This window comes from Atractosteus spatula, chromosome 6 (assembly GCF_055471065.1).
Source record: "Atractosteus spatula isolate fAtrSpa1 chromosome 6, fAtrSpa1.hap1, whole genome shotgun sequence".
Lineage (NCBI taxonomy): Eukaryota > Metazoa > Chordata > Actinopteri > Semionotiformes > Lepisosteidae > Atractosteus > Atractosteus spatula.
The window spans coordinates 41,114,680-41,139,793 of NC_142711.1; the positions used below are offsets into that span (position 1 = coordinate 41,114,680).

General features: G+C 35.2%; 2 protein-coding genes across 3 annotated transcripts in view; both read right to left on the reverse strand.

Moving 5' to 3' along the window:
* Window positions 1-1,459: 1,459 nt before the first annotated feature.
* On the reverse strand, window positions 1,460-11,562 carry LOC148832889 (transmembrane protein 236-like). Of its 2 annotated transcripts, none has more exons than XM_088919620.1 (4): window positions 11,291-11,562; window positions 9,060-9,132; window positions 3,167-3,296; window positions 1,460-2,073 (listed from the first exon to the last, which is right to left on the reverse strand). In XM_088919620.1, exons 1-4 carry the CDS (start codon window positions 11,560-11,562, stop codon window positions 1,460-1,462), a joined length of 1,089 nt encoding a protein of 362 aa, XP_088775746.1. The 2 variants fall into 2 exon arrangements, with proteins under 2 accessions (XP_088775746.1, XP_088775745.1); XM_088919619.1 differs by having other exon boundaries at window positions 1,460-2,082.
* A 4,337-nt stretch (window positions 11,563-15,899) lies between these two features.
* The window catches only part of colec12 (collectin subfamily member 12), a 126,083-nt gene continuing 116,868 nt past the window's right edge, over window positions 15,900-25,114 (reverse strand). Inside the window, exons 15-24 of the mRNA XM_088918159.1 lie at window positions 23,920-24,066; window positions 23,378-23,468; window positions 22,858-23,050; window positions 21,406-21,500; window positions 21,235-21,323; window positions 20,748-20,835; window positions 20,001-20,055; window positions 19,601-19,754; window positions 18,438-18,601; window positions 15,900-17,395 (exon numbers count right to left, since the gene is read on the reverse strand). Coding sequence (XP_088774285.1) covers window positions 17,179-17,395; window positions 18,438-18,601; window positions 19,601-19,754; window positions 20,001-20,055; window positions 20,748-20,835; window positions 21,235-21,323; window positions 21,406-21,500; window positions 22,858-23,050; window positions 23,378-23,468; window positions 23,920-24,066 — 1,293 coding nt within the window. The 3' untranslated portion in view covers window positions 15,900-17,178. The remainder of the gene's footprint in view (window positions 17,396-18,437; window positions 18,602-19,600; window positions 19,755-20,000; window positions 20,056-20,747; window positions 20,836-21,234; window positions 21,324-21,405; window positions 21,501-22,857; window positions 23,051-23,377; window positions 23,469-23,919; window positions 24,067-25,114) is intronic.

The following is a 25,114-nucleotide window of genomic DNA, read 5'->3' on the forward strand; positions in this document are numbered from 1 at the left end:
GAAAACAAATTGAATAATTGTTAACCTGAAGGCTGAACTGAGGACTAAAATTATTTGTTTCCTTATTCTAGTTTGGGAGTTCATTTTTTCCTAATATGAAATGAAGACTTGCTGTCAAATTGATGAGAATGACTTAGATCTTTGGAACATTGGGATGTAAAATACATTCTAAATTACATAGATATTTTTATTTCTTATTTGGGTTTATTTTCTGAATTTAATAAAATAGGGAAACTGATAGCTCTACTACCATAGGTCATTTGTCAAAGTGGAAGCTGCTTAGATACTGCAAATGGTTAATTTAATGAAGGACGAGGATAACTGATACTGGAACTGGTATGCAAGCAAAATGGGCAGATTCTTTTCGCTAACCAGTTTTCCAGCTGCCTGGTGTCTTTTTTCAAGTTAAATTTCTCTTTCAGGGAAATGGTCAAAGACTCAACAGAATCCACTGTGTCTGAAACTGCACATGCTTGTTTCTTCTTCCATTGTTTATTGTCTTCATTGACTTGCTAGTAAATACTGTTTTCTTTCATAATAAAAAATGTGTATATCCCTTTTCTTTGGATTTCACCTCATGCATCCCTCCTCTACCCCCAGCTCTACTTTTGCAGCTGCCCTTTGTCAACTCCTCATTCTGTTTGGAATCCTAGCTTCTTTATCCTACGGTCTATGACCCTCAGTCAAGGAGACTTAGCCAAATCTTACTGTACCTAATCAATAATCTCTCTCAAACACATCTAATTGTTTGGGTTTATTATTCCTCATGAAATTGTATTATTGAAAACTAACTTATTTTTATTGAATATTAAGTAAACGTAATAAGGAATAATTGCGCATCAGTTTACTTAATAACTGTGTATCAACAGGTCATCAATTAATGCACAATAAGTGTACTGTATGTGTGCACTGCCACTCTTTGGCAGGTTACCACTTCCATAACAGTAAAATATCAACCTAATGTCTTGCACAGTTAGTATTTCTACATACTGTATGTAAGGGATCAAAACTTTGAGTAAAAACATTGAGTAAAAAACTCTCATCTTTCTTCTTTTGAGTTATAGTATGTTTCTTATCGTCTATGAAACTTTGTAGTGAGCTTTAAAAAACATCAGAACACATCAGAAGCAATTTGAACACTTTTTGGTTAAATATTTACATGCTTCTTTTTGCACCCTTTAAATTTTATGAAATCACTTTGTGAAGCCTACCCTGATAATACCTTATGCCACTTAGGGTAACAACTCAGTTTTTACAGAACAGGTAAAAAAAATAATCAAACACATGGAATACAGCTGTTTCCAAAATGTAAGAGATAAAATAACAAGAAAATAACCTCTATTCCTTTTAAAAATATAGCTTCAAAATCCTTCAGGAAGTTTTAAGTGCTGTATCTTGCACTTTTGCTCTTCACAGGCAACATAGCCAAATCCATTTGCTATCCATGATTGCTGCCTTTTTAAAACATTCTCTCTGTATTAAACATTTTCAACTTGGTCATAAAATTAAAATATATAAAAGCCAGAACCACCAAAAGGTTTTTAAAAAGGTACAGCAGAGGTGTCACATACCCAAAAATGGAAATCAATGCTATTCGGATAAAAAGAAAAGGAATGTCTTGCAATATGACTCCCAGTGAACTTAGGAGTGGGTTTTGGGGCTTGAGAATCAGCCTCAACATAGAGATGTAGCTAAATATGTATATTGGGAAAACCCAGCGTGAAAAATAAACTTGAGGGTGTCCTGCTACTCTCACCATCTCAACAGTGTCAAACCAGAATATGAAACTGTCTACAAAAATCTCTGCCCTCGTATCATTACAGTGCAGAAATTTGAAGGGCCCAGTTGATGTGTAAGGTGAGTTGTTATAAGCAGTGCTTGCTGTGCGGGAACTCAGGCCAGATATACTGTACTGTCTTTCTTGATTTCCCAAAAGCCCTGGCGCTGTTCCATTAGCTTCCAGCCTGATCCTCGTGCCATCATTATCTCTTTCAACATCCATCTGACCTGATACGGTTGTTATTTGCTCCAAGTGAGTCAGAATGGGACTGGGAATATCGGCATCCCGTTCATCTTCAATAGCTGGCAAGAAAGTACAACAGCATTAATCTTCCTCTTGAGGAATCTATCTTTCCCCTTTTTCACAGCCATTCTGGGAGTGTTGCTCTGTTGTGCAAGCAGTATGAGCTTGTATGGGAGATACAAATTACTGGAACGTCCTAGAAATAGACCTTGTCAGGTGTCTAAAGACTGTTTTGCAAGAGAAAACATTACTGTATGTGTGGGATGGAATGTGGAAATTATACTGTAGGTGTATTTGTAATGCCTAAACTAAGATACAGTAGGAAGGTGAAAATAAGGTTTGGGGTTGTTCCGATGCTGTACAAACAGATGATATACTGTGTAATAAACAAGGAGTACATCTTTAAAGAAACAACACAATTCAATTTTCAAAAGGGAAAAAAAATCAGATTCTGATGCTTGAAACAATGACACTGAATGTCCCACTGATAAGTAGCATTGTTGCTTTGCAGTGCTGGGGACCTGAGGTCAATTCCTGGAGTACTATCTATTTGGAGATTGTATGCTCTCCCCATGTTCACATGAGTTTCCTCCTGGTCCCCCTCGGTTTCCTCCCATTGTTCAAAGACATACTGGTGGGTTAAGTAGCTTCTGGAAAACTTTGCCCCTGGTGTGAGTATGTGAATGTCTGTGTGCGTACCATATAATGGACTGGTGTCCCGTCCATGGTGTATCTTACCCTGCACCTGTTGTTTGCTGGGTTAGTTAGGCTCCGGTTCTGCTATAACCCTCCATTGCACAAAGGATGGATGGATGTAAATACTATAGCTCAGCAGGAAAGTGCAAAAGAATCACAAATGTGTTCTGGGAGATAAATAAGACTAAATAAAAGTAAAAAATACATTACCTCTAAAGTTGCGCAGCAAGACATCTTGTTGCACAAGAAGTGTAAATGTGAGCGAATGGTTTTGTGAGAAAAGATTTGGTGTGAAAGTGTCAATAATATAAAATAGCTGCTGTCATTTTTCACTCTAAAATAAGGGCAATACAAACACTTTTTTTGTTGTCTGAAGAGTCTTTTAGGACAATAAAGCCTATTTGAATTTCTGAACATACAGTAACCAACAAAGGCAAGTGCACTTACTATGATTCTGCCCCGTAAGACGGCATTTGCGAAGCCTGTCGATGATATCAACACATATGAAGGACAGCAAAACCAGTGAGACTGGGAGGTCAGACAACATGTCGAACCTTTCAGCTGCATTAATCTGTACCTGGTAATAAAAGACATGGATTAGAGTGGGGAAGGAAAATCTTATCACTTATAAATAAGCAAAGATAAAATGACATCTTATGATACATTGCATATAAGAGAGAGAAAGAGAAAGAATGAGATTTAAAGTATCTTTGAATTGAATTAAGTAGTTTTTGAAGACTTTTCTGGCTGTTATCCTTAAAAAACATATTTATTATGTTTATAATAAATATGAATTTAGTGCAAGACACTGTATATATATATACAATACATATATACAAGTGGTACAATGTTTGTGTTAGAGAAACACTACTACTGATATTCTGTTACACACAAATAAATGAAAGTGTGACTATATGGTTGAAGGTAATTTTAATGAATACTTATACGGTTAATTTACTTCATCAGTGCTCTTCAGCCCTACAGCAAACTGACAAACATTTACAACTCATCTTCCCTCTATTCTAGAGTTTGCTGTGGGTTATCTGACACAAAGGGTCACTTTTTAAAGGGTCACTTCATCCAGTTTGACAGTATTGGTTTCTAAATGAAGAACTATAACTTGTTCTTAGATTTAATGCCTGCTTCTTTATTCAATTCTGGTATTTCAGGTCTATGTTCATTTACATCAATGAATGAAAAAAAAAATATTTTAAAACTTTTTCAGTCTGATTTTAAACAATTACAGAGCACTGAAACAGCTGGTTAAAGTGGCCCATGATTTACTTATAGCATCCAATTGTCTGTTTTGATGCACTTAGTATGGTCTTTGACACAACTATCATGATAGTCTTCTTAAATGTTTAGAGAACAATGTTGGTATTGATAGAAAAGTTTTTGACTGGGCTCAGGTCATACTTGACTGATGAAAATAAATTTTTTGACAATGGGATGAATAATTTCTGGTACTTCCCCGGTGTTGCAAAAGGTCCAGTTCTGGTTCCTCTTCTTTTAACATACGTTATATTCTCTTAACTTTATGTGATTCATTGGAAGGGTGTTAACTTCCATTTTATTGCTGACAATATCAATTTATTTTTACACTAAACCTCACATTTGTATGGCAATCACTTCCCCCCTTATACTGCCTGCCAGAAATTAATTGATGCAACATTTTTTGGTGTTGCCCTTGCCCATTAACTGCTACTACTTTACTGTGAACTTAATTGAGTATTTTGATTGGGTATGGGATAAAAGAATTCCTTATTTTGTTCAGTCTCAAACCGCTGGTCTCCTTCCAAGAAATTCTTCCTTCATCTTGTTCAGTTGAAAGACATAATCTTATAATAGTTGATATTGATGCTGTATTTCTCATGATTGTTTTAGCGTATATTTAAATCATTTTTCATTGCTTAAGCTGGGAACCTTCTTAGGGAAGCTTAAGTCTGACATATGGACAATATGATCAACACAACAGTAATGATAGCAGATGATAACAGATACAGTGTCTTGTTTCCTTGCTTAGGAGAGAACATTGATGTTGGAATATTTGTGCTGCATCTTGATACATCTTCATCAGACAATATTGGTCTGATGACAATCTTCATCAGACAATCTTCATTAATTCAAATTTGAATGAATTAATTGAACTTCAAATATTGAAGTTGGGGTAGATGCATTTGAAGTTTACTAATGGAGAGTTTTGGTCTTCTGAATGTTAAGTGAAAGTCCAATCTTCTCACATGCCTCATTAAATCTGCTAAAAAGCATTGGGGTAGGTTACTTTGGGATTTGTCAGCGATTATTTAATTTACCTTCTTTTCCATGAGTCAGATGCACTTCAACTCTGAGCTTTGTTGTTACCAAATGAACCATGGAATCATTGTTCAGAAATATTGAAAATAGAGTCAAGTTGATGACACAGGTCCAAGTTTAAAAAAAAAATTATTTAATGTATTGAGACATTCCACAATGTAGACTTTTTTAAAACCACTCTGCCACTGAGGTCTTGACTTCCACTTCTAATGAGCCTTTATGTTAACCAGGACTGAAGGAATCCTTCCATTTTTCACCCTGTCAATTCTTACCCTATATTATTCATTCCAAGGTCTTTGGAACCCAAGTATTAGGTGAATACCTGACGAACCCATTATACTTGCCTAGCCAAGGGTATTTCTTCATCTGAACGTCTGATTGTTTTGATGCATTAATCCTATCATACACCTTTATTTACTATATTAAAGGTTTTATAAAACAATGTAGTAAACATTTCTACACACCTGAAGAAGGCCTGTTTACCTAAAGTCTTCAGACAGGCGTCTGTTTTAATGCACTAGTTGACCTAAGTGTACACTGTACATGCGCCTACTAGATAAAGTAATAAAGTACTGTACATTGTATTTTATCACATAACAATAATGTTTTTTTATTCAAAACACCACCTAAAAAGGAACATTGCAATGCATTGTTTATTTTGAGGTTAGAAAGAATCTGTATTGATGATTGCATTTCAAACCACGATGAAAGTACACAGTAATGTGTAAATCCACCGATTTACAGTACATCACAAAATAGACTAAATTTCCAGGTGTGTGCAGCGCCATATTCCCGTCATTGTCTGTGATTGCTCTCAACTTTTGCCGACAAATACTACTTGTTAACTCTGCATACAGATCATGTCAGAACATTTCTGCAGCAAAATATCTGCTGCACAATGTGTACTTATTCGCTTGTACATCACTTGGAACATCGCATCACTAGTGAGCAGGAAGGACTGCTTCACATCACAATTCTCACAAACTCTCACTCTCGCCTGCGGTGAGACCAGAGTTTTACAACAACATGGACATTATACTGTACACTACTTTCACAAAGTTCAAAATGTTGTGTTGAAATTGTAAACTTTTGTAATACCGTTAATTAATTAACTTTGTAACCGAGATTAAATAGCTGGTCTGAGAAATTGGGACTGCAATTGGGACTTCATATTCACATTGCTTAGATTATAGTTATAGAATAAGAGTGTTGTTTTTCAGTATGTAGTTAACAACTGAACTGCAACTAAGCTGATTTACTTTTGGTATTACAAAACACTTATCAAGAATGGCAGTTGAAAATTTCTGTTGGCAAAGCTACAGTACGGCTGATGAGTCAGTACTTCAGCTTAAGTCTAAATTTACCATATATTTTAGTCATATTTCTCAGAAGCTAAGGTTGGGGATTCCAAAACAAATCAAAATTTACCATTTTTTTAATCATAATCATAGCATATAAATCAAATATCATTACTTCTGCAACAATAAGACAAGACTCCTAAATCTTGCATTCCCATTGTAAAAATCTAAGGTAGTGTATTGTTACAAATGAGGGGTTACAAAAATGCAAAAACAAAACAGGAATTGACCAATCAGTTTAAATAAATAAAATAACCATACATAACCTCAACAAAGATTTCTACCAAGAATATACCCAAGTGGTTGGTATACTGTAGTTAGAGGAGTGTGAATTCCTCATTCTCTGGTTCTCAAAATTCAAAATTCAGGCACATTTGGTTAAACCAATATTTATTAACCGTGACCACACACACAACATAAACATACAATGCAAAAGGGACAGTATTTACAAGTTTACCGACAAGGCATTTCAGAGACCCCCAGGTCAAAGCAAAGATAAGCTACCTTCTAAACTAAATAGAATACAGTCTATGATTAAATCTCTCTCTCTTACCCTGATGCTACAAAATAAATGGGAAATCCTGAAATGTACCGACTAAGCCGGGTTCACTCAAGGAACTCCAAGTTTCCTAAATGCTACAGACCAGCAAGCTCCCTAAGCATGTTCAGATAGTACTAATCAGGTCTTTTCTGATCTTGAAGTAGGGACTCTCACCTGGCACCAGCTTCAAGCTCTGTGTGTTTCTGTCCCATCTTTCTATTATCATCTGTCGTTCTTTTTCACTTTTCTCCCCTCCCTTTTTTTTGTCCTGTCATGATCTGATGATATAGGTTTTTTCTGGACTGTTAAATGATACTTAATAATTTACCCAAAATGTACTTAACTAAGGTAAACTTTATGATTGCTTTGATCACAGACTCTGGAACCCCTAGATTCTTAAACACCTGCATTGTCACATACCTCAGTCTGCAACAGTATATATTAAACAGAATCTACTGTAACTTAAAATATAATAGATGGATATATACTGTATATTTATCTGCTCCTCGCAAAAGCAAAGGTGGAATGAAATTGAATCTTCATCTCCATAAACCTAACTGATATAGAAAAAGAATTTGTAGTAGAAAATTGAGTCCGAAGGCTTAAAGAAAAGATAGTGTCTCTGTTCATCTGAAAGGACCCCAAAGCACTTCACATACACAACAGGACCCATTTCATCCACCAGTGTAGTGTAGCACCAGCCCAGCAGACAGGCAGCAATCACTATACACCAGCTGCATATCAGATAAAAAAATGAGAATCTACTCTACCAGGTAGCTAAGAAGTAAAATTCAGGTAGGCCATATTGAGCAAGCCAAGAGGAATTCAGGACCTTGATTTACAGCACCATATCCTTGTCCACCATAGTGCACTCTGGTTTGGCAATTCTGTTTCAAAGGTTTCTGTTTCAAAAGTGGTGTATAAGTCCTAAGGATCTTTGGATTTGTAGACATCTCTAAATATCCCTTGAGAAACTAGGATTAGGTCCCTACCCAATGGCCAAATTACAGACCCATCACTTGATAACAGATTATTCTTTGGGTAGAAGGAATGGTCATTTTGGAAACAAAAAGATGCCATCAAATAATGGGTTTATTAACTAGGAAGTGAGTAGAAACTTTGATCTGAGACCTGGACTAAATACATAAAGGTATTCACCATTCCTCTTTGCCAGTATAACAGAACCAAAAGACAGGAACGTACAGTATCACTCAAAGCGCATGACTGATCTGTGTTTTGTAACGATGTATTTTTAAAGTGAGCAGTTGATCGGCAGTGTTCTTTCCAGTCCACAAAGCAAAAGATTTTCAAACACATTGCTTATTACTAGATACAGTATGTCGTTCCTTATCACCTTTTTAAAACAATAAGGAACGCAGTCTTATCTAATCTATGCACTGCAGTGTTGCTTTGAGTTATGACCTGTTCTTGATTGACTGTTAGGGCTAATATAACCTCTTCATCATAAAACCAGATCTTGCAGCCACCTGCAAATGTTACAGTGATCATTTTAAACAACAATCACATGTTACTTCCTTTGGATTATTACCTAATTTTCCCCAGTTGAAAAGTGAAAGGATTACAGTGTTTCTGTGAAATGGAACACAAACCTTTCTGTGATCTGTTTCTTAAGGAGCATGCTTCGTATACAGTATGCAACTAAAGGACACATTAGGATAAAATTAAGGATAAACCTATTAAAATATATAATTATAGTTTTTGCATTTTATTTTGTTTATATTTGTTTTTATGCTCATTCATTAGTGACATTTCTTACTATTAGGGTTTGTTTACTTACACAGTCAACAAAACTCTTTTAGTATTCCAATAGTGTGTCTTCAATAAAGGTTCAGTACAACAAGTTCAACATTTCAAAAACTATACAAACTATATCTACTGATATGAAACCATCCATATTACATACTACATGATGTCAATTATATGCGATGTCTAATTCTAATATATCCATAACAATGCAACAGATTATAAGGCAATAATTATTAATATATTATTTTTAAGGACAGTATATCACGGAAGAGGATGAAAGTTTGGAAGAGAATATTGAAAGTGGAGAAAGACAGTTTTCCTTTGCAATAAAATCTATCCAAAATAACATATGTGGAATTACCTCAGAGCTGGCAATTAAAAAGGCAAAGCAGGGCAATGTAGACAGGATCACATAAACCAGAGTAACAGGCCTCCTAAAATAAAGACAAAGTTTAAAGTAAATAAATAAAATCTCACCTTTCTAAGCACCTATAAACTGTGTAGATTCAACATAAGGGAAATGAATATTCGTTGAGTGTCATTACTTAACAAGACCATCCAGATCACATGATAGGGAAATGATAATTAGCTGTAAGAAAAGCTATAGGCCAAGGGGGCCATGTGGAATCTTACAGCAGTGTGATTAACAAATTCACAGAACATGATTGACTAACAATGGTTAAATATACTGTATAGCCAATTAATTTTGGAACTCCAAGGTTTTTGACATTCAGCTATAGGAACCTAAAAATTTGAACATCCAGTTCAAGAGGAAAGGAAAGGCAGCAGTTAACGTGTCCTAGACATCCAACACCAATCAAATGAACTCTCCATGCTGTCAAGAAGTGTGTGGAAAATGAGTCTCTGTAAACATGCACAATAGCATCCTCCTTGCTTAGTGCAAACATCAGTATTCCATGGCAAAGGACAATTCCAATGCTATGACATACTGTACAGTATGTCTTTCTTTTGAGAACACATTCATTTATATTTGTTGAATCCACAATGTCACTGTTATGAGACATTTAGTTTTAGCACTATTTTGTATTCTCCAAGACATACAGTATTCTGCCAATGTGCACCAAGTCTATCCAGAGTTCCACAGTGAAAAGTGTAAATATTGCGACAGTGAAATTAAATTTGTCATTTTCACTGTGTACTAATCAAAATTTGTATTTTAAGTCAAAACATTAATATGAGGCAGTCCAGACTCTTGATATGTTCTTTTTTTATGCTTTGTCAAGCCTCAACTGTAGCCACTTTCAGTTGTTGCTTGTTTGTGTAATTTTCTGACTTACAGTAAGTTTCCTCTTCAACAAGTAAAATGCATGTTTGATAGGATTCTGATAGGCCAGTTCAAAAGATTCCACTTTTTCTTCATGATGAACTCCTTGGTTAAGTGTGCAGAATTGTATGTATATCGTTGTCTTATTGCAGGGTCAACTTGGACCTGGGCAAACAAAAAGCTTATCTTTGTCTTTTCTGTCCGTAAAACATTGCTTCAGAGCTGTTGTTGCTCATCTGTGTACTTTGAAATGCTCTTTGCAAAGGCTACAAAAAAAGCATTCTATTTGCATCTTATGTACAGTATGCACAGTGAATTGAGATACTTTTAACATTGTATTCTGAAGATTGTCTGCAATCTCTTGGGCTGTTGCTTTAGGGTTTTTCATCACAGCTCTAATGATTTGTTTGGTATTGGCTGCTGTCGTCTTCCTTGGACGACCCAGTCTTGGCCCTTTGCTTATTCCCCCAGTAGGTTCTTCCTTTTTTAAGACATTCCATAATGTTAACTTTGCTTTACAATTGTTCTAATTGGACTTAGATTTATAATTGGATTTCAAATTTCATCTGTTTTTTTGCCTTCTGCCACAAAAGTAGAAGCATTTCATGCTCACTTGAAATAAGGGGACTAAAACCAATAAATGACATTGTTTAACATAGCTAAACATGTATGCAAAACAAAAAGAGGATAATTTATATATTTTTGTCTCATATTAATCTTTTGATCTGAAATATTAGCACACAGCAAAAATGACCTTATATGATTTTCACTTCACTGGCCCAATATTTCTGCTTTTCACTGTACATTTTTCTGAAATCTCCATGTCAGACAAAGAAGGAAAAGGAGTCAGGATATCAAAACTCCAAACCAAGTGGATGCCTTCCCATAACCCCACATGCCAGGACATTAGTTGACGTTCTGAACACTAGGACTGTTGATCTTGTCCGGGCAATGTATAAACATGCTAGTAATTTCTATGTTAGTACTTCCTATCTGACAAAGGATCACTTACCTCACTTAGATTTTGCCAGTGAGATGTACAGATTCAAAATAAACAGGTTTTCTTTCAAACGTGGGAGGGTAATAAATGCAGCACGAACAAATAAATAGTTTTAAGAATATTGTTGAGGGAAAGGTAAAATCATTTGAAAATACAATATAATCAGGTCGGAATAACAGTGACATTCTGGTTAATGTTATTCATCCACATATACAAGAATAATTCTAAATAAACATAGTACAGGTACAGAATGTTGCCAATGCATCAGTGGGAGAATATGAAACCTGTTTGCTGTTGAATCACTTACCATCCTTTCCTTGCTGTGAAGAACTTTCTTTTTTTGGCTATCATGTACTTCATGGGGACCCAAATCACCAAGGCCACAGAAGTAACATAAGCAACTGAGGAAGCCACGATGAGCCAGTACGCAGTGTTAGCATCCCCGTCCTGCATCCCTGCCTCTTTGACTTGTTTCACGATGGAAGCAAACCTCTGCATGACAACAAAAACTGGTATACACAGAGCCGCAAACTGCAGTATTTCACAGAAGGCAAATTTGATTTTCTTCCCCGAGCCCATTCTTCAAAATGTGTTTGATTTAAAAGAAAATCCTGTTAGTTTGGAGCTTAGGCTTTTTACCATTGTTCATGTTCACTAGCATTTTCCACACACTAGACTGGACTCTGAACACTGAGTGCTTACACTGCATTAGGCATTGTATACTGTACCTTTATTGCCCCTGTGACGTTGTTTTGTCCATCAGATTTGCCTTTTGGAATTTGTATCGTATTGGGAAGTATTATATGGCTTTTAACTCGTTAAATTCAGTTTATTGCTTGTCACACTGTAAAGAAACAAAAAACGAAACCAGGTAAAATATTACTAAGATATATGACTTGGTAATGAAAGAGGCATTTGTGTAGTCTATATGGAATTGTGGTCGTTTAATTGTTTATAGATTTAAGGTCCTATGAAATACTAAAGAAAAGCTAAATTCCACATATCCTTAAGAGGCAAAATTCCCTAATCTGAAAAAAGATTGCAATTACGAGACATTGATGTAATTGCACTAGAAGTGTTGATGGTTTTTAAATAAGTTTGGTGAGTTGGTGTTACTCAGAGCCGAATGCACTATTGGAACTCAACTTGCCCATTCAAAAATCGCCTTTGCATGTGAACTATGAAAGACTTAGAAGTAACACTTTTATTAAATGTAGAATCAAATACTAAATATGAGCTAGGAGATGCAAACGGGTCCCTTTCAGATTTATGTAAATTATTTGGAATAGAAAATTATAAAGGTGGCCATTAAAAATTGGAAATGACATAAATTTCAGAATCATACTTTTTTCAAGGCACACGTAAGCATCTGGCACCCACAGTTGAAAGGGAATAGGGTTGTGATTCCTGTTGGAGAGTATAGGAGTATTAAATGCAAAGTTATAAAGGACACTAAGATGGGAAAACATGCTAATTTCCTTTAATTTCCTTTCAAACTTTTTCAAATATATGTAATTACCTTCTTTAAAAATTAGCTGTGGTATTTTTTACCAATCTAAAAATTCTCCTCACCACAGTTGCTACTCACCACTTCAACCACGATCTTCACCATTTTCAACTTTGCCACTGAGCCCCATCTAGTGGCACGACAATTTCCTTTACAAACATGACAACATTTTGTTATCCAAACACAGAATTGTGTGTTGTTCCTTACACTGAATACACTCCAAACTGAACTTTTTTTATCAGAATAATTTCCATGATTATCATTTTCTATAAGTTAAAAAAGGCAGACAAAAAAGTTTTTTTCATAATCAACTTTATCGTAAAGATTAATCACACTGGACAAAACAAGGAGTTTTTGTACTAGGATTTTATTTCAGAAATAATGGCGTGAAGCCACATTCCATCAGAATTAACCAAAATGTCATTTTCGGGAAGTAAATACTATATAAAAATGTGCTTGTAAATGGTGCAGAAAAAAACAAGGTGCAAAAAGGATATTTTACATGTAACCACTCTCTATGCCAAACAACAAAGCATTTAAAAATAATTGGACGTATTATCAGAGTTCTCATGAATGTTTGAAAAATGTGAAAAGTATGTTAATAATTACTGTAACAGTAGTATACTAAATCATGTATGTACTGTTAAATGTCTGAATTATAGTATGTCTTTTTCACCAGTGTAAGAATGATTTCTTGTTTCATCTGCTTACAAGGACAGGTCTATGTCCAGAATATCCAGCCCAATCACAGAGACACCACCAACAACAGCATCTTATACTTACACAACTTGTTTAATAACTACAGTGCTCTCCTCTCTATATGTATTTATACCCGCAATGAAATAAGAACAAAAAATCATATAGCCAAAAAAGATTAAAAAAACTATAAAGTCTTATTGTAATCATAATAGCCATGTACAGAGCTATATTTTTAATGTATAAGTATTTTTTAAATAAAAAAACATCATTCACGTGCTTGAAATTAGTATTTTACAAACCCTCTCTGTAAACAGATTCGCTGATACAGATTACACTGACAAAACACTTCCAGTACTGTGCTATGAGGTTTTAGCTATTATGAGGGGGATTTTTGATAGGGGATTTCCAGACAAAATAGCTCTAGGTTCTTCATATCCTTTTCAGATTCCACCTGTGCACTGTTTTCTTAAATTCGAACAATAAATATTTAGACTAGAGATTGTAATGGTCAATCAAGAACATTAATTTTGTGTGCAGGTCTTATATTCAATCTTTTTTTTACAGTATGCTTTAGATTATTATCAAGATTTTGCTATGTGCTTGTAATTAGCAAAGGGCACTGTTGCCAAAACCACATCAGAGAGTTAATAATATTAAATCTTTTGAGTAGGGACCACAATTGTAGAAATCAGAAAATGTATTTTAAAATGAATCTTAGATTTCATCTATTATTTCATTTGAGAGATACTTTGCTTGAATTCTGAATTCTGATTTTAACATTCAGTGCATTTTGATCTGCCCGAGTTAATGCTGTACGTTTTTAATTTCATGCATTTTAATAAATTCAACTTTGCAGCTGACGTATGTACAAAATTATTTTTTATTGAAGCCCAATGAATGGTTTAGGCAAAACAGTTACAAATTCTGTTTTTTAAATCAGACTAGCTTTCCAATACCTTCAGCTAGCATATAGAGGGAACTGATAAATATACTGTAGTGCAAGATAATGAAGCTTTTAAAGTCAATCCATCTCAGTTTGACAGAAAAGTTTAAAAGTTCAGAAAAATAAATGTCTTCTGAAATTAATTTAATGATGGGAGATGAACTAATTTACTGTATACATACAGTATAAAGGAAAAATTAAAAATTGAAGATGCATGATAAATGCTGCTTTAAACAATGAATTGTTAGTATTCTTTGGTATTGTCCTGTAGTGCATTATTCCTTGGATACACAGTCCTCAGCATCTAAACACAGTAAGGCTGAGATACACGACAATCCATAAGCATCTTCAAGAAGGGGTTGTGAGGAAATCTTCATTATGTGGAAACAATATAGCTAATAAAGTGTTTTAATCACATGAAGCACCATGAAAAAAAAAACCTTAATAACATACTATTTGTGCATTATTATACAAAATACGGTACATTTCCCTATATGTATTTCATACATTGAATATCAAAGATTTAGCCAAGTCAGTAGCCATGCCTAGCCATGATGATCACTCTCAACTTGCTGAAAGTGTAATACAGTATTTGAACAAGTGCAGATAGGGTACTCCATCCCATCCACCAACTCAGTCATGTCCTCCACCGACTGACCATGGGCCTACAGCTGCCCTTGAACTTCCAGGGGGTTGCAGTTTTGCTCATCAACAAGCGATCCTTGGCCAACCAATCCAAGCCCTGCCCCAGGAGGTATAGTGCTAATGATGTGCCACTGTTTCAAGATTTTCAGTCACAGGCAGGTAGTGTAATATCCCAGGCACATCCGAACCTTAGAGTTTAGTTGAAGTTATTAGTGTAATAATTTTATAATCCAGTATAATTCGGTAAATTCCCTTTTACTTTTAAAGCTGATAATTTCATCTCTTATTGTAATGTTTAAGTGTGTGACTGTGTGCTCTGCTTTAAGTTTTTAACATGACTCACTGCAAAGGTAGTCTACACACTATCTGCCTACAGTGTGCCTGCAATGCTGCTGCAGTATGAGTCACACTACCCACAAACCCTTTATTCATTAATGGCAATTCTGCACCCCTATGGCGTTAATTTGACAGAATCGAGTACTGTACATACACATGCATGAATTTTATAGAGTACAAATCTAGTACAAATACTGCACATTTACTGTTTATACACACATACAGTACATACTGTACATGTATATCCAATGCCTGAATACGTAATTTGCAACGTGTTTTGTAGACCATTAAATACAACACATTCTTGACAGGACTGCATCTCTTCCTTGATTTCTATATTTTTTTAGTGCATGGAAATCACAGAATTTCACATTTCATACAGTATATATCAGAAAATGTAACTTTGTCACCTGTGTCAAGTCATTTAAAAGCTAAATGTAAAACACAAACTTTAGTAGGTTTACTATCTTATTGTGCATCCTTCAATACCTTCATAAAGTAAAGCAGCAATGTTAAATCACCAAGCATAAATATAACAGGAGATAAAAAGATCACACACTTCTTCTACAGTATCTTATCCAGGTGCTCAAGTCACTGTACTGTGTAATTCTTAGGCACATCATGGAAAAAAAAACTGAATCTTGATTCCAAGGTAAATTAATTGTATTTTTGTCTCCAAATGTGCTAGAAATACATGACATACTGTAGCAGTAAACCTTCATCTTGATTATGAGAAACTAAAAAATACTAAAGAGAAAAAATCATCACTCAAAAGACAAGGATTATGCTGAGTGATTGATCTTTTATTAAAATAAGTACAAATAAAATGTTCTTTACATCAGAGATACTGTGACACCATTCAGGGTACTAGTGACATTAATTATCTGCACTTATGTCATATAAGCTTGGTGATCCTGCTACTAGGAGAAAAAACTACTTGGTCATGGACATTACACAAAGTTTTGATATGGTCCACAAATTTCATTAGATCAGGGCTGCTTAAGCTCTTATCTAAAATTCCAAGAAAACTCAGCGCGAAAACTTCTTTTTAGAATCTGGAAGGGGGTAAGTTTTAATTGTAGAGAAAACACCCTCTCAGAGAAGAAGAGCTGAGACCCGGTTACTAAAAAAAAAAGGGGTTTGAAATGAACTCTATGTTTTGTGCTTGAAATTTTGAGATATGTGGCAACTCATAGTGCACCTGAGATAACTAAGATTAGAATGAGCTCCTTAGAGCCCAACTTCATAAGATACAGTCCAAAGGCTTCTCAATGTATATCATATTGCATAAAATGTTTTCCTGAAATTTGAATGTTCGAATACAGTGACTGGAGAACCCTGAACCTGAAAACAAAGCAGAGATGCCCATTTTATTTTTTAATAATTAAACTAAAACATCTTGTTTCTCAGCTTCAAACTTATGACACATGTCCCAATTAGTGTTAATTACTATATAAATATTGCAAAGTGGGATTTGGTCAAGGTTTGTTTCATTTATTGTTCTCATTAAAGCATTCATTTCCATCCATGATGGAATTCATGTGATAAACAATCACATAGGGATTTTTCAAACAGTAGTTTAAAATAACCGAAGAATGCAGAATATCATGTTGACAATATTTTCTAAATACATTCCTTATACTGCTGCCTTAAAAAATCAAATATAAATTAAAATACACTACAAAAACATCAATTTCTTAGACAAATTTACTATACCATCAATCAATGTAACACTGAGTAAGAGTTGCCGATGTGATCAAAAAAGGCTAGCCAAAATGACAAATAAAAACGCCCCCATTCCGTTATATGTACAACATACATGTCTTACCTATTCTGAATTTATCATATTAGCCGCACTATACTTGGTGTTGAGTTTTCAGTGAATACTAAAAACCCTGTTACATAGAAGAAAATAACCTAAGCTATTGTCCTTCATTTTAGTGTTCTGTAAAAAATAGAACCCCTCTTAACCAGTCATTGCACATTGTGATCAGTTCCTGCAATCAGATTCTTCTACGAAAGGGAGATGATCCAGATGATAAATGCTAGATTAATGTCCAAAGTCCTATAGCAGTACTTTCTGGGAGTACTGCAACTGCTGCTGGCTGTCTGTCGGCTGGGGAAGACTCTGAGAGGCAAGGGTGTAGTTTGACATCTGGGACACACTGGCATTCTGGTAGGAGGTCATTTCAGCATTGGAAACAGCCACAGCATTTGGTGGGGGACTGTAGACTGCAGGCTGGCTCATGTATGCAGTGCCCGGAGTCGAGTTCACTATCGTGCTGGTTGACCATGAAAACAAGAACCAGAATTTTGTTACTTACATGAGCTAACACTTGGCAACCAATTCTCAGCAGTGGTGTAACACAGAGAATACATTTGCAATCATGTCATTATGCACATTATGTGATACAACTGTATAGACTTGACTGAATCAAGTCTTACATATTGAGAAAAATCTCAAAATCTCAAAAAGGTCCGGATTTTATCCCAAGTGATCAATCCGATCAATGTATAGTATACCTCACTGACTTCTACTAGGAATGAAGAACAGTTTTAATGTCACACTGTATAAATCAGGGTGTTTTTTGGTTCAAAATATTAAAAAATATTCATATTTACTTTAATACATATTATTTTTTAAGCTTTATAAATAAGAACATTTTGAAAAGCTTATAAATTAAGAACCATAGATTTCTCATTAGTAAAACTTATTTTTCAATGAGGCATCAAGTCTCACTTGACTACAGCTACTTAGCCAGGTAGAGCAATAAAATCCACTGAGGATATTTTCCTGTATTTATTATAAAATACAAAGCACATACAAGCTTCGTACTATTTTCAACATTTATGCTTTAAATGCATGCAAAAGAGATGTTATCAGCATTTAAATTGTGTATTTGAATGTTATAGCTGTTCAATACATCTAAGCTCAGTAATTTGTAATAGTTTTCATCTAGTCCAAATAAACAGCAGAGACACTATTATTTATAAGTCTTGAAAATTACTGTTAAAATGCTCTACTACATGCTTAACACCTTGCAGAGCAGATAACTAAGACCACAAAAACTCTAAAGACTCTAGATGATGGTGTTTGGATAAATAGCTCTAAAACAAAGAATGAGGTGCTCATCTCAAAATACTTGTAAAATAGTATTCTACTAATGAAACAATTTGAACTAATGATAATTGTGTTTAAATGATATACTGTTCCTGAACACTAACAAATGGCACATAAATAGATATCCAATTAGATTCCTATAAACAGAATTTCCTCCAATATCAGCAATGAAGGATACCGAAAGCTGAAAACAGCACTATTACCTAGGAGCAGACTGTGAGGTCATGGCAGGATTTGGGCTGGGGGGGAGCCCCCCTGGGTTCACTGAAGCCAGCTGTTCTTGTGGCACACTGTATCCCTGGACTGTTGCCATGGCAGCAGTCCCACTCACTGCATATGTGCTGCTCTGTGTCTGACCTGGGTAACCCTAGAAGTAAACACAGGGTGTTTATACTCGCACCCTAACCTTTCCTACTAAGTTCATAAGACTACAAAATACAGCAAATCACAATGATTCCCATTAAAAACAACATTTTGCAACACACAATTAATCAATCACATTTGTGTGAAAAATTCATAGTAAGAAGAAAAGACAAGCTAAAAACACTCAGAGAGCAAAAACAGGTTACTGGTATCAATAAGCAAACAAGCTTCCTCACTGCCCCACACTTTGAAAAATGTCCAGGTCCATTTGAGGGGGTATAAAACCTGGAGCACGCAAGAATCCTGAATCCTGAACACTTAAAAAACTATGCAAATGAAAATGTAGACATGTGACACAAGGTTTTGTGGCCTGATGAGACATATTGAAAATTTGAGGCACATCAAATCTGCTTCTCAACAGCAGGCATTGGGAAGGTTCACAGGAATCAGGGAAAATGGAGGTGAATCCTGGTGAAAAACCTGCTTAAGTAAGTCAAGGATCTAAAACTGGGTTTAAAATTCATATTTCATTAAAACAGTGACCTAAAACACAAAGCCAAAGCCACACTGGAACTATTTGACAAGAAGAGAATGAGTGCCCTTGAGTGACCAAGTGTGATCATTACAGTTTTTACATTAAAAAGGTAATTCGGAAAAACTACACTTATACTGTATGTTTTTGGGCTTCTGTTGGTTTAAATACAAAGAATGTGTTAATACTGTACAACATAATTGTGTTTCGTTCATGTCATGCCAAATCCTGGCACACTAGAACATTTTCAGTTTATAAACAATAAACTAAAAATTTGGTCATTTAAAAAAATGGCTGGTATGGATTAGGGGGTAGTTTTAATACTACATTTCCCAGGTCACTTATCTTTTATGATTGTTAAAAACAATGATTAGCACACATTCACAATATTTCAAATGGAAGTTTAAGAATATATCAGATTAAAAAACTTTTAGCTCACACCTAAGAGAATGAAAAAAAAAAACTTTATACCGGCTGTGTTCCCGAAGCAGGCTGCTGCATATAGTACTGCTGGCTCTGCAGTTTGGCGTACATGGCGTACACGGGGTCTTCGTTCATGAGCTTGGCGTACAGTGAAAGGGCCTCCATCACCTTTACATTCAGCTCTGACAGCTCAGAGTGCTTCCTGAGAGAAGAAGCAAGCAGCCGTCACTCTTCGAACAAATGGTAAGAAAGTGCTAATTATTATTCCAAGGATGTAGGTCAATATTTATATTCCCGAAATTTTGTAAAAGTCTTCCATTTTAACAGGACACAGTTGTACAGGTAAAAACATTTAATCGAAATATGATTTTGAACAATCAGAAAAAAGAATATTTACATTACCTTATATCCACAATTAACAAAAATAATTTAGGAGAATGCTTAATACCTGTCAATATCTTCTAGTTTTTGATCAATGAGAGGTCCCATTTGATTGCAAGCCACTATAATACAAAAAAAATTCAATATAAAATTATTAATAGATGTAACACTGAATAAAACTCTAAATGTTAAGTACAGTGTTCTCTCACTAGCAGTGACTAAGAAATACTGTATAGCAAAAGCAAATGTTACTGGTTGTAACTTAGACCAGAAATCTATAGTACTAGAAACAATGTTGGCTTACACCAGGCAAGTTACTTTTCTGATTTGTTTGCTGGCTATTAACTATTTCTTTGATTAAAATGTATCAAACAACAAAAGAAGTCAGATATGGCAAGCCAAGAGCTTACCATCTTACAATCTATATGGTCCTATTACTGCCTGAAGCATTATTTTCAATCATCCATCATTATACAATATGGTATGCCACCATAATATGGCTCAGTGCATTGGCAATTCTTTTAAGAATAAGTGTTTTCAAGTGTGAATGCACCTGGATAATTTTTAACAAGTTTACTTTACTATCCTTGCGCTCTGACTGCTGAAGTTAATTAAACAACAAACAGGGTCTCCTTATGTATTCCCTTTACAAAGGTAGAATCCTTAAGCCTCTCAGATATCCTTTCTTCAGTCTGCTCCAATATCTTAATTCTTCTGTATAATGCTCATGCTGTATGATCTCTCATTGATAAATTGTATTCCATGAATGAAAGATTTAAGCTCCAGAAAACCCACTGGGTTTACATCGTTTTACCTTCCAGCTGAAGCAATTCTGTGAGATCAGGCTGATTGTCTGTAGGATCTGCACTTTGTATCATCTGTAGCAACTGATCCATTTTTTCCTGAAAATTATAAGCAATGCCTTAAACCTCTTAACAGTTTTTGTACTATTCTTCAAAACTGGTTTCTAGTGCACAGAATCCTCATGTCAAATGTGAAACTTGTGAAAAATAAAGCGATTTTAACAATGTGTTCAAAATGCAGTCTAGAAACAGTATTGTTTTCAATAGAATCTACTTGTAAAAACCAAAAGATCTGTTGGACACAAGGAATCTATATATACAACTATTATCACAACTATTTCACTGTATTCAACACAGAATGCAACCGTGGGATCACTGGTGTTTCCTTGTTTGTTATGCTTATCACATCATGTACCACCATCATGCATCTACTGAACTAATACACATTTGGTTGATGCAAACCAAAGCGTGGCATGGGACAAGTTTGAACATATTTACCTCATCAATATAAACTGGCTCTGGCTCAGGTTCAATAGTTTCCACTTGAACTTCATCACTGAATTGTACCGTTTTCTTCTCAGTTTTTACTGTGAAAACAAGTTAATATTTATCTACATCTAATCTTCCTTATAAAACAAAACACTGGATGTAGAGCTTTCTTAAACTCACTCATTTCTGGCTCTGCAGTCAGGTCAGCAGTCACAAAGTTTGAAGGAAACAAGCCCACTCCTTGATATGTTTCTCCTTTCCACCAGTTGGGGTCACTGTGGGAAAAATACAAAGCGAAAAAAGACACCAGAACTACAGAATTATTTTACTATGTTCCATTTCAGGTTACTAATACAGTACTTCTTTGTAAATGCATTTACAGTATTTCAGGCTACTGTATCAATGCAACACTTGCTTAGTTAGAGAAAATACATTGTATGTTTTGGATGTTACAAGTTTAGAGAACATCTAGTCAAAATGTATATATCGCAGACTCATTAAAATCTGGTACTTCTTTCCAATACAGGAGTCCAAGAGGGACTCAAGTTTCAAAGAGCTTCCATGTAACTACTGATACCATTACTATCTTAAACCAAGTGCAATTTAAAGGCTGGTTTGTAATGTCAAATTTATATCTCAGAAAATAATTAAATTCAGAAGATATCATTCTCGTGTGAACCTAACAAATATTTTAATGTATCCTGGTTGTTCAGGAATGCTCACTGACACTCTGTTTATGTATAAAAAAAGACAGTACACGCGCTCATTTACGTTATTTTTTTCAAAAAAGAGAAGTGTAACAATATTATTCTGTTGTTAAAGTCAATGCTACTTTGCACGGGGCAATATTATTGCATATATAATGCAATATATTAGTGTAGTAGGCAACATTGTTCACAGATAAACAATTGCGTTTAAACTGCGCTAATAAGTTTCCGTACATAAATGAGGTGTACATAGTAGTTGTTTGACCATATTTTACAGGTTATTAGGTAAAGGCCCAGTTTGGAGTAGGGGATTTTTGAAGGGAGCTTGTATAGGGAATGGTTATTATATATTTTTTTTGTATTTTACTGCATTTGAAAAAATACAGGCTAACTAAATTAACATACAGTAAATTAGATTCATATTATTCTCCTTTTCAGTACAATCTTCCTGTAGATTTTAGAAAAGGTTTATCCCAAACACTTTGCTGTAGGTAAAGAACAAATACAAGTGAAAAGAAAAAGAAACGATTATACTACTCTGTGCGAATGATCTAAACAAGCACATGACAAAAAAAAAACTAAACATGCTGGGTGAGCTATAAACTGACTGAGATTTACAGAAAATCTCTCAGAAAAAGCAGGACATTTTTTTAATTGGAAAACTCATACAATAAAATGGGCACAAAACGTGAATAGTGTGGGACTGAAGAAAAAGAATACGGTGCAACGACTTGTTTCTAAAGCTATACATTATCATAACACTGCTTATTCCTGGTGAGGGTCACGGCAAACTGGAGCCGGTCCTAGAAGCATAGAGTATAAGGTAGAACTGCACCCTGCCCTTTGTTCTATATCTATTTGCCCTTTGTTCTATCTTTGTAGCTATTTGAAAGGGGTGTAAAGAGAAATAAGAAAGATTATTCACCTGTCATCGAGGACTGTAATAATTTCCCCTGACTTAAAAGTCAGTTCGTTATCTTCAGCAGCTTCAAAGTCGTAGATGGCTCGCACTTTTCTGCCCTCCGATTTATGATTTGTTACCAGGCTGGAAGCACTGGGGTACAGACTGGAGAGGGCTGACTGGGGCTGCCTTTGCTCTTTTAATGACAGCTCTATAGCTGCATATGAAAGAGAGATCATAATATACCCACATGTACTTCACCAGGAATGAAATGCTCAATAACAAATACAAGGAGAATATATACAGTATATATATGGTAAAAATAGTGTAATACACTCCAAATTTGTAAATATTACATAACTAATGTTTTTTTTTAATGTGTAGATGATATATCATGAACAGTTCCAACTTATTGAGTTAAACCATAAGAAGACACAACATACGTTTTTGTGCAATTATCAACAAATATCAGCGAATTATGTTGTTTTGACTTACTGCCATTTTTTAAGACTTATTGGATTTTGAATAAAAAGGTTGAACTTGCCTTTAGCCAAGTCCTCTTCTTCCTTTTTATTTGCAGTAGTAGAGGGGTCTTTAGCTACCAGAGCGGGGCTTGCTTTAGCTTGTTCTGCTGCCTGCAACAAGGAAAAAAAAAACAGTAGAGTCAGCTTTGTCATTATGTGCAATTATTTTGGCACAAGGTGAAGAAGCCACCATTTGGTTATTTCTGTGTCTCTTACTCTTTATGATGAAAGTTTCACCGTGCTCTATATCGAGGTACTGCATAAAACAGGATGCTTGGGTGATTAGTACATCTAAGAAGATACTGAAGATTACACAGCCTGAGAAATTTCCAGGTTTTGGTACATGGTGCACAATGGTCTTTGATAGAACTCATCTGGAATATTCTATCTGATCTCTTAGAGAATCTCCAAAGAAGAAACAATGAATTTATAATGAGGCAGTAGGCCGTGGTTTATGATGGAATTAAAAGAACTAAATATTTGCTCTTGGTGCTTCAAAGTGAAATAACTCTACTAGCTGCTTTTTTTAGTAGCAATTCTCACATGCATGCTGGTTTCATACCTGAGAGCCAGCAGCAGGAAAGGACACTCCCTGCTCTTTGAGATTTTTAATCATGGCAGATATGAGACTGAGCTGGGGGTCATTTCTGAACTCCTCAGCCCATTCCACCATCAGGGCCTTCAGTTTCTCACACACCTTTGGGTGACCCTGAAATGCAGAAGAACATTAGGTGAATTCAGCAGCTGGAAATTGAAATAAAATGTATTGCAATGCAGACTGAGGTTAACAAATGCTGTCACTTATGTGCTGAAAGAGTGAAATTTCTACTTTCTGAAAAAAAGGTTAACATAAAAATCACTGACAATTTAAAGGTTACCCATTTCAACAGTCATTTCAGTGAAATACAAGAAAGGCTATGTTTGCAAGTTATTTATCCAATATTTTTTTATCCATCCACTAAAAAAAGGACATGCTAAATTTAAATTTGGTGCTTTCTGCATTACTGTTAAATTGTATTCTGTATTATTTTGAGATGCGAGGCAAAAAAAATATCAGTACTTTATTATGAGGGTGTTTTAATAAATAAGGTAACAAGACTGCCAGCATTTCTGCAAAACCAGCTAAAGGTATAATCATGAATAAGGCCATGCAATAATATGGCCATAAGACATGTGAAATCCACAAATGTGTTTATGCGTAAGTCCCACTATGATATCAATATATAATCCTGAGTCACAGAAATCTGTATCAAGCTTGTGTAGCCAACAGCTTGGTACATTTTACTGACTTTCTATACTTTTCTTAAATTTCCTTCTTGACAGGTGACTTTAAGACACTTAAGCGATTGGAAAGTACACTGGCAGACTGAGGTTTTCTGCACGGCAGCACAACAAATGTAGCAGATAGATCCTTGTACAGTACGTATGGCATTGTGAACATCTGTGCTTCAGTATCCAGTGGGTACACACTTGCTGGTAATCCAACTGCATAGTTGCCTAGGGACAATGACGTGAACTGTTAACCATTACATACATGAGTTTGCAATAATAGAGTTCAATGTCTGCCTTCTCTTCATTGAAGCAAATACAGTATTTTCATCTGTGGAGAAGGATGCTGGGTTACCAGTTCACTGATCATCTTGAACAGCTCTTGCTGTCAACAAAGCAACTTCAGCACACCTACATCTTTACATGACATGGCATAGGGTTGATATGGTTGACAGTCCCTAGAACCGATGATGAATTTCAGACGGTGT

What these genes read in the sequence shown, in the direction of transcription:
- LOC148832889 (XM_088919619.1), bottom strand. Translation starts at nt 11,562, where the DNA reads ATGGGCTCGGGGAAGAAAATCAAATTTGCCTTCTGTGAAATACTGCAG. An exon ending in TTCACAGCAAGGAAAGGATG is followed by an intron (nt 9,133 to 11,290) that starts GTAAGTGATTCA and finishes TCTTTATTTTAG; the next exon opens with GAGGCCTGTTACTCTGGTTT. An exon ending in TTTTAATTGCCAGCTCTGAG is followed by an intron (nt 3,297 to 9,059) that starts GTAATTCCACAT and finishes TTTTATTACCAG; the next exon opens with GTACAGATTAATGCAGCTGA.